This window comes from Danio aesculapii, chromosome 20, assembly GCF_903798145.1.
Source record: "Danio aesculapii chromosome 20, fDanAes4.1, whole genome shotgun sequence".
Classification (NCBI taxonomy): Eukaryota; Metazoa; Chordata; class Actinopteri; order Cypriniformes; family Danionidae; genus Danio; species Danio aesculapii.
The window spans coordinates 35807870-35818760 of record NC_079454.1 but is presented as its reverse complement, the minus strand read 5'-3'; the positions used below and the strand labels follow the sequence as shown (position 1 = coordinate 35818760).

At 36.2% G+C, this 10891-nt stretch overlaps 1 protein-coding gene across 1 annotated transcript in view; it reads right to left on the bottom strand.

The window, feature by feature from the left end:
- Nucleotides 1-9638, bottom strand: part of emilin1a (elastin microfibril interfacer 1a) — a 20313-nt gene extending 10675 nt beyond the window's left edge. Inside the window, exon 1 of the mRNA XM_056481137.1 lies at nt 9155-9638. Within this exon, the coding sequence (XP_056337112.1) occupies nt 9155-9315 (161 nt within the window). The 5' untranslated portion in view covers nt 9316-9638. The remainder of the gene's footprint in view (nt 1-9154) is intronic.
- Nucleotides 9639-10891: the final 1253 nt, after the last annotated feature.

The following is a 10891-nucleotide window of genomic DNA, read 5'->3' as shown; positions in this document are numbered from 1 at the left end:
ACATTTGACATGTCGAGTAATCTTAAAGGCACAATATGTAAGGTTTTGTCATTAAAATATCCAAAAACCACTAGAACTGTGCTCTATATTTTTCTGACTTATGTACATGCATTAAACAAGTTTTGAAGAATAATCAAATCCAGATATGTATGCAATTTTAACTAGGGACACAGACCGTGTCCTTTGTGGCACCACACACCCTCATTTTTTAGGTTTGGTTTTCTAGAAAATAGTAAAGATGCTTTAATATGTTGTGCATTTTATTAGACTACACAGAGCAGCCTTATAGCAGAACCTTAAAATGTATTTAGTTTGATAAAACAGAGCTTCTTCTTCCCCATGTGCCTACATGTTGGAAACTGAAGAGGTCGATGCATGTCATGATTTTGCAATTGTGGAAGGGGCCTTGTTTCACTTCAACAGCTTTCAGCCTTACTCTGTTTCATACTAAAAAGAAATAATAAGTCCTGAAGGATGTTATGAAGATGAAAACTCCCTTGATTCCACACTCAGTCAAGGCGTCATCAAACTATACCTTTGTTTGTTGTGAATATGCGGCCTTTAGTGGTGAAAATTAGATGCTCTGTCTTTAATGACTCTTCATGCTAAATAAAATATAATATATGCTTTGGTTTTCAGGCGCTCTTTTGCCACTTGGTTTTTAAACATCCACCCATCCTGTCAGAGAATGAGGGGATGGAGAACTTCATCCTGCTCACAGATATACATCTGCTCTGCGTTCACAATGGAAACATTTCAGTAAAAGCTGATAATACTACACAATTTATGCTGTCTTGTTCATGTGGAGTTTTATTAGTGCGCCTTCATAGTAGAGTTTAATGTAGTTTCTCCAACACCTTGGAGCGCTGTATGATTTAAGAACTTATTTTTTGATTAAAGTGATAAATGATGCTGGGGAGTTTTCTTAAATGGGATCACAACCAGGCTTGAATCCAAAGCTTCTGGTTCATCACAATAACTCATTGAGTCTGGTTAATCATTCGTTATCACGAGTCGGGAATGTCTCAATGCATCAAGAGCAACTGCTCTCACACATACAAACAAATGGGGCCCAGACACTGAGTACACAAGTTCAACAGGGGCATCTTCACCACAGACAACTGTGGTTGTCCAAAATCCAACACCCTTCTGAACCTCAGATTAGGCACGTGTGGCATCTATTTGCGTTTTTGTGAACTTAAATGTTAAAGTGTAATGCTTGATTATACATTGTAAATACAAAAAAGGTTATTTTTGTAAAAATAAGTATGTAATGATATATTTATGTGTATATGTGAGTGATAAAAGAGAACTTGTATAGGCAATCTACATATAAACCAACATTAACAAACTTCAGATTGACTTGTAAAGAATACAATGTGTATGGAAGCAGTAAATAGGGCACATATCGAAGTTGTGGTAATTGGGATATACAAACAAAAGTATGGCAGCAACAGAACAGTGAGCCATTGTTTCAGATTTACTCTGTGGGGGTGGTTAAAAAAATACAAGGACAAAGGCTTGGGTCCATGCATACCAATAAGAAAAAAAGGAAATCATGGTTCCCAGCTTTATCAAATTTGAGAGCAGAAAAGTAAACAAAAACTTTGAAGTCACAATGGACTCTTTGTCCACAAATGTCCACAAATCCATTTTGATTTTGTACCAGTTCACTCTTAAGCATTGGGTTCCAATGTCCAGCATTCTTGTACCATGTATTCTTGCTCCCGGTTTAAGTACCACCCAATACTTGTTCAGCATTCAAGCTGATTTTGGAACGAACTCTGTCTGTAAACCCTTCCAGTCTTCTAATTATTTTTTACAACACTGCACCTGCCAGCATGTAATTTTACACAAGAATCAAATTCACTGCTTAGTCGTAAACATTAAGACCCAGACACACGAATCAGACCTGAAACGCTCCAACTCAAGAACGTCCAACTTAAGGGAGCTGAATATAAACACTCTCCTTTGACAGGAGAAAAATTCACAGGACCCAATTTGGCAAGGAATGAAGTATCACATTAACATCTCAAGCAGAAAAAAAAGAAGCAGAGAAATAATAGCAGGAGTCTGAGTAATATACAACAACAGTAGCACAACGCGCACTCAAAAAAGAAACCGTGGGTAGGCCTACATGGTAATTGAGTTATCCATACAAACAAAGCACAAACACAGCATACCTAAGTAAACGGTCTAAAGGCAGATTAGTAGTTTTCCTTTTGTTTAAGGCCAAAAGATGGAATGCGTGCGATCTAAAACCTACGGACTATCAAAGAAGATGTGCTCTCATGGCTTTCATCCAGTATAGACTTAATGCAACATTCACTTTTTGGGGGGAAATAGGATTATTTTATAACTGCCCTACAGTTAAACAGGTGAGTTTTACCATTTTAAATTCAGTCGATCTTTGGAACCGGCAGGAGCAGTTTTAGCTTAGCTTAGCTTAGCATAGATCACTGAATTGGATCAAACCATTAGCATCTATGAAGAGTTTTGATCATTTTCTCATTTAAAGTTAAGTACTAAGAAAAGTCGCTGTTTTTATTTTCCATCAGTTTTATTACCTATTGTATAGTTATAATGTACACTCACTGGTCACTTTATTAGGTACACCTGTCCAACTTCTTTTTAACGCAAATTTCTAGTCAGCCAATCTCATGGCAGCAACACAGTGCATTTAGGCATGTATACATGGTCAAGACAATCTGCTGCAGAATACCGAGCACCAGAATACGGAAGAAAGGTGATTTAAGTGACTTTGAACGTGGCATGGTTGTTGGTGCAAGACAGGCTGGTCTGAGTATATCAGAAACTGCTGATCGTCTGGGATTTTCACGCACAACCATCTCTAGGGTTTACAGAGAATGGTCCGAAAAAGAGAAAATATATTTTCAAAAAGAGTGGAGTGTTCCTTTAAGTCATGGTGTTTGTTTAGTATTAGAGTTTGGAACAGTGGAAGTTATGCTTTATTATAACAATAACTGATAAACTTGTTAAAGACAGACATGTTATAAGCTCTGAGGTTGTTATTTGATTGCATATGCTTCTTTTGAACCTATCTGTTTCTATTATCCATGCAAAAAAAAATCCAACAGAGAGTCGCAGCAGAACAAAGAGTGTCAAAAGAGATCACCACCACCTCCCATGAAGCACTGCTAATGACACGGAGTTAGACTCACTTTGCTCCCAAAATTCTTTAACAGTGAGCATTAAATAGATATTTCTATAGATACCACACAACCAATGACTTCAAATAAGTAGATTTTTATTTTGATTAAGACATTTGGACTGTAGGTCTTTCCATTATTAAAGCCGTTAAATAAATAATTGGCTGATTTTTGTCATTCATAGGAGGCATAGGAGGATTTCGCAATGCAAGATACATTGCAAAATCAGAATTGAAGATGAAATCGGATTCCAATTTCAATAAATCAGCTGTTGAAAGAATAGATTTGCAAAATTTGTCTCAAAATACCAAATCATGGCCAGAATCACACAGTATGTACAGCTGAAGTCAGAATTATTAGCCCCCCTGTTTATTCCCCCCCCCCCCCCCCACCCCCAATTTCTGTTTAACCAAGAAGATTTTTTTAACACATTTCTAAACTTAATAGTTTTAATACCTCATTTCTAATAACTGATTAATTGTATCTTTGCCATGATGACAGTACATAATATTTGACTAGATATTTTTTCAAGACACTTCTATGCAGCTTTAAGGGACATTTAAAGGCTTAACTAGGTTAATTAGATTAAATAGGCAGGTTAGGGTAATTAGGCAAGTTATTCTATAATAATGGTTTGTTCTATAGACTATATATAGCTTAAATGTATGTAAAGGGGCTAAAAATTTTGTCCTTAAAATGTTTTTCAAAAAATTAAATGCTGCTTTTATCCTAACTGAAATGAAACAGAAAAAGACTTACTCCAGATGAAAAAAATATTATGAGACATACTGTGAAAATTTCCTTGCTCTGTTAAACATAATTTGGGAAATATTTAAAAAAGACTAAAAAATTCAAAGAGGGGCTAATAATTCTGACTTCAACTGTATGTCCAGCTTCACTCACCGACCTTTCACATTGAATAAAGCCAGCACATCATTAATCTGCAGAACCTCAGGAATCCATATCAAAGCCAAATACATTCAAATTTCCCTGTACAAAGATTTTAGCATTGCTCTGGTCAGTGTCCCTACATTGGTCCCCTATCATATTTACTTATTATATACAATTACGCAAACGTTTGCAATTATGGGTTAGATGTAAGAAAGTGTGTATTTCCCATTTGAGCTCCAAATGATTTACATAAAAGCTGAGCTCAGCAAATTGTTTTGAGAGACGCTTAAACACACTCTGGACAAGCAAGCACTGCACACGTTTCCTGAGGCCACTTACATGTATGTATACACTTTACATCACCGATGAAACTAACAAAGTTGCTGCAATGTGATAATATGTCATAGCAGGGAACTACTTGTTTATGACTCTGGGCAATGCATCAAAGTGCAAGGTAAGCATCTTACAGAAATAAATGATATGAAAGGTAATGCTTAGAGTTCATTCATCCATTTACTTTTCGGCTTAATCCCATTATTAATCAGGGGTTGCCACAGTGGAATGAACCGCCAACTTATCCAGCATATGTTTAAGCAGTTGATGCCTTCCAGCTGCAACCCATCACTGGGAAACACCTATACACTCCCATTCACACACACACACACACACACACACACACACACACTACAGACATTTTAGCTTACCCGATTTACCTATAGCCCATGTCTTTGGACTGTGGCGGACACCGGAGCACCCGGAGAAAACCCACACAAACACAGAAAACATGAAACTCCACACAGAAATGCTAACTGACCCAGCCGAGGCTCGAACCAGCCACCTTCTTGCTGTGAGTCGACATCGCTACCCCCTGAGCCACCTCGCTGCCCATGCTTAGAGTTTAAATAATATATTTAAACCAAATTGTTTAAAGAAATTTTTAAAGGCAAGTCATGTTCAGACTTTGTTCTGAAATGTTTGTGGGTACACTTATTTAACTATAAGAAACTTTGTAACGTGTCAATTAACTTACATTAGTGGACTGTTAGGTTATAGTTAGCATAAATACACTGTAAAAATATCCAATAATTAACAGGTTCTGTATTTTGTGATTTACATGTTTTCTGTTTATTTCTGTTTATGAATTGTATTATGGGATGTTCATCTCTGTCTTTCAACATTTAAAGTTTGAGAATTCAACTCTGCAGTTTACACTGTAAAAAATGATCAACACAATTCATTCATGCTGTCCCAACATAAATCGATTATTCATTCATTCATTTTCATTTACTTTTAAGGAAACAGGTTAACTCTCATTTTTAAGTCAAGTCAACTAATCACTTTAAACTTTTTTAAACATCAACCAATTACTTTTTACAGTTTAATGACAGATGGTTGACATTCATTTATTCATTTTCCTTTGGCTTAGTCTCTTTATTCAGGAGTCACCACAGCGGAATGAACCGCCAACTTATTTAGCATATGGTTTACACAGCAGATGCCCTTCCAGCTGCAACCCAGTACTGGGAAACACATACACACACTCACATTCACACACATACACTATGGCCAGCTTAGTTTATCTAATTCACCTATAGCACATCTTTAGACTGTGGGGGGAACTAGAGCGCCCGGAGGAAACACACGGGAAGAACATGCAAACTCGACACAGAAATGCCAACTGACCCAGCCGAGACTCGAACCAGCGACCTTCTTGCTGTGAGGCGACAGTGCTAACCACTGAGCCACCGTGTCACCCCAGATAGTCGACATATAGTTACATATTTAAGCCTTAAGGCAAACGTTAAACTAATATATTACCAATACGAAAAGCTTGGAGTAACATCAATGTTATGGAGGACAGTTAATATCTCTTTTACGCATCATCACACATCTGTTTTGAAGAAATAGCTTCATAACTTATTCGTCAGCAAAATATATTCATTTTCTTGGCACATTACTTTTGTTGTATATTGAAAGCATCTGTGCATACCAGCTGTTTATGAGCCATAATGTGGACTGCAGGTCACATTACAACTCACTCAAAAATAGAAAGGCTACTGATATCAACTTAGATACCGGGGCAGACAGGAAACAAGGGACACTGTGTGTAGGAGGATTCCGGCTACCACAAGTTGTGTAATATTTCACACATCTGTAAAAACAAAAGCGAGTTCAAACAGACAGTCTTAAGCAGCGGTGCCAGGGGCCAACACATTCTTTCCCAAACAGTGCTCTGCAAAACCTCTGTACTCCACTGGGTTGTGCTAATGCCAGGATAAGTGCACTTAAGGTCTTCACCGCTTGGCCTCTGTCCCATTGCACATGCACTGATGTCTGCTCAGTAAAGCCAAAAAAGGGCAGACGTGTCTAACCGTAGCTCACTCATCCAGGGCAAGAGTTTGGGATTTCATGCTAGCTTTAGTGACTAGAGACCAGCAAACTTATTACAGGATGACTTTATATTTGCAACATCAGCATGGACAGTTAGGTGTAATACAGGTGTAACAGACAACATGTGAATATGAAAGACCTGCCATAATGTTTGTAATGGTACATGATTTAATGAAGTGCTGTTGGTTGACTTTTAAAGAGTTCACACTCAGGGGATGGTTGATAATAAAGCGTGTTTGGCATGGGAGAGAGCCCTAAACTCAGAAGATCCTCAAGGCCAGGGCTTCCTCCCGTTTTAAGGGTGAGAGGGGAGTTTGAGCTCGGGTAGGGCTCAAGAACTCCTCTGGTTGTTATGCTATTGACAAGTAGGAATTGCTATAAAAGATATATAGCTGACTAAGAGTTAATCTATGGTGGCAATTTGGATTGGTCAATTCACTTATGTTGCATGTCTTTGGACAGTGGGAGGAAACCAGAGAGCTCGGGGGAAACCTACATGAGAACAAAGAAAACTGCAGGCCTGTAGCCAGGGGTGGTTTGGGTGGTTATAAAGACCACCCGAGGTCCAGAATTTATCTCCTACATGAGCACATTTGACCTATTTTGACTGCTAAGCCATCATAAATTGTAAAAATAACCCATAAAAGGCTGAAGACCAAGCGGAATCTAACATAAGTGAAGTCATCTTTCTCTACTGACCTGCTGTAATGTTGTTAAATAGAAAAAACCTTTTACAAGGAACTTTTATTCTAAGTCTTGGACCTTATTTTTGAAAGAAAAAAAAATCACCAATAAAAAAAGTGTGAAGCATCAAAAGCGGACCATATTAAAGTAAATTTTCATACTAATTTGGCTATTGTTGTTATCCATTCATTTTAAAGTTGATCTTTTTACAAGAGAGGCTAGAAAAATCGTCAAGCTCTACAATATTATTATTAATATTATTATTATTATTGAGTATGCTGCTCAGTTTGTTTTTTGCCTAATAAATAACACAATAGGCTACAGTTTTTAATTTAAAATCAGATTTTAGCAGGGACATTAGCAGATATCATTTTTTCCCTAATTATATATGATGTAATAAATTTGTATTTAAAAAATATTTTTTTCTTCATTTTCCTTTATTCAAAATTTTAGTAAATATTTTTAGTACATCAAAAAGTGTGGTTATGATGACCATCGGACAAGCTAATCCAGCTAAAAATAGTGCTTAAAATGTCACTAAATGCAGCGTTTAAACCTCATATTTAAATAGAAAATTAAGTGAATAACTGAACAAAGGACCACTTTTTGAAAAAAAAAAACACCCTCTCCTTTCACCAGGGTGGCAACAGGCTTGGTCTGGTAAAGACTTAAACAGTGCTTACCACTGGGCCGCCGTGCCGCCTACCTAGGAAAAGGGAGGAGGAGGGGGGGTGGAAGTGGGGATTCCCCAAGATGAAGATAACTGAGGTGAGAAACTCTGGTTATTTATAGTGAGTTAGGATTCATCTGATTGGTGCATTGTGTGTTAGCTGATGCGGGACCAGCCGTGATCAATCATAAGCACATAATCCTCTTGAAATTAGTTTATAAATAAACCACACAAAGTGTAAAACTTTAGAAAATGCAGCTTCAACACAGACAACAGACTTAATACCTGTCTTTTTTATCCACATTTTAAACTTTTAGGTTCACAACTTTCAACTTTAAGAGAGATAAGTGCTCCACATTTTAATAAACCTCTATAGAATTGACAAAATCCGATAGTCAATTCTGTGATAACTTAGATCAGCGGTTGCCAACAGGGGGTCCCGGCCCACAAGGGGGCCACAGAGCATTTTTTTTTTTAAAGAATTGACACACACCCAAAATGAGATGCGGGACCTCACAGCTACTGACAAGAAACTTTTAAATTGGCCAATTTAAAGGCGCAAAGGCTTACGTTTTCAGTTTCAAATGGCCTACTAATATTTTGCTTTTATATTTTACACTAGCCTATTATTTGTGCATCAACATATCTAGATATCGTAATAAACACACTGTTTGATTGAAAACAAAATTTTTTGTCATCCTTGCTGCAAACTTATATGAGCGATAATATCACTAAATGTTGAGGGGGCCTTACAATATTTTCCGAGGGAAAAGGGGGTCTCGGGCAAAAAAAGGTTGGGAACCAATGGCTTAGATACATGTTGCAAAACACCATGAATATAATGGTATAAACATTTTAAGTTAAAAATAATACAAATATTATTTTGTAGCCTTTACAGGCTTATTAAGCATAATGTCACAAATCTGTTTGTTTAGATTTAACCACAATATTCTAAAAAAAATGTAATTACATTTCAACTGTTAGAGCTTAAATTCGTATTACAATGTAAAAAAAGTTGACTCAATTTAAAATTGTAGGGCAACTTGCTGCAGTTGTTTAAAGTTAACTTTCAACCCAAGTACTGCACTTGACTCGATTTAAGTTGAGTAAACTGATAAATGTCCTAAAGCTGGCTGCCTTCATTTTTTAAGTTGAGTCAACGTTTTTACAGTGTAGATATTTAATTCTATTCTCATTTATAAACTCAACATGAATTTTTACTGCTTGTTCAAATTAATATATAAGAGTTTTTTGGGGCATTTCAACTCATATCTAACTAATATGGTTATTAAATTAGCATTAAATTAATAGCGTTTTTAAAATGAAGACACTGGTGTTTGAGTCTTACCTATGTCTGCTGGTCACCTTAGATCCACTCTGTGCTGCTGCTCCAGACTGACTCTCATCCACATGTTGAGTGTATCGAGACGCGTAAGTTCCCGCTGCACAGTTATCTCCAGGTAAAATCAGAGCCAAGAGAGTGGACAAGTAAACAAAATATAGTGCCATGGCTTATTAGTTAAAACGATCGTTAAAAAAGTACATCCAAGTGTTTCAAAGTAGAAATCTGCCTGGTAGGTGCAGTCCAGCAGTCCACTAACTCTCCATGAGTCGATGATGTTTAGCGCTGATAGGATTCATAAAGTTCTAAGTGTTGTCTCTGTTCATACACCGGTGTCATAATTTTGCACAGTGTCCATTAATCGCAAAATATGTTCTCGTCATTTTCCACTTGACAGACGCTCCGCAGTCAAACGCTTATGAGAAATGTCCGGGTTTTTTCCTTCATCGTCTGCGCAGTCATAATGTGAAAACTGTCCTGAAAAGATGCGGATCCAAAACTCTCTCTCTCTCTCTCTCTCTCTCTCTCTCTCTCTCTCGCTCTCTCTCTCTCTCTCTCTCTCTCTCTCTCTCTCACACACACACACACACACACACAGACACAGGAAGGAACCACGCTCTGCTTTCAATTTTACGTGCGTCGAGAATTGTTTAGCTTTCAACTTAATTACGAAAGACAGATAACCGACAGACTCATTCATTCATTCTACATACACTTTTTTTTACAACACGTTTTTAAACATAATAGTTTAACTATTTTTAACTACTTTTTTTATCTTTCCCATGGTGACAGTCTGTGCATAATATTTTACTAGTTATTTTGCAAGATGGTTGTATTCAGACAAAGCCCCTTTAAGTATTCTATAGTCTTTGATTCAGATTAAAGTGTAATTTAAGGACTTAACTAGGTTTTGTTAACTAGAAAAGTTAGAATTAGTCAAGATGTTGTATAACTGTTTGTTGTGTAGACAATCAAAAATATACAGTAAATATTTCTTAAGGAGGCTAACAACACTGACCTTAACTATGTTTTTTGTTTTATTTTTGTTTTATAGGAAATACTGTGAAAATTTCATTGGTTTGTTAAAGATCACTTGGAAAACATTATTTAAAAATAATGGGAGGGCAAAAAAAGTTACCTTACTGTATCTGTTAAAGTTTACAGGTCCAAGAATGTGCCTTGATGTACTTGAATGTTAAAAACGTGTTATCCTACAATACATAGCTACTTGTCAAATAAATTAACAAGAAAGATTATTTTGAGTAGAAGTTATTTAATTAGCTTGTTAATGAAGACTGAAGAGTGATGACTTTGAATAATTGTTTAAGTAATTTGTGATGCATGTTAAAGTGTGCCCCCTAAAAGTGACTATTTTATTAATAAATATGTATATTATCATTATTATATTATTTAAACAATTATATGTAATATACAGTGCTCTGCATAAGTACAACCCTCACAAATCTATCTTTTATATTCATATTTTTAATAGGAAGCTATACAATATTATATATGCGCATATACATTAGATTAGTCAGTACTGAAGCCAAATCTGGAGCTTATCTAACAAAATAACTTACGATAACAGTCCAAAAACTAGTACACGAAAATTTATATGTAGTAGAAAAACATTTTGCTTGAATTTAATTGTATTACCTTTCAATTTCTAAATATGTTTAGTGACTAAAATATTATGTTAATAAATATATCTGTTTAATTATTCTGTTTTGTTTAAATCCACCA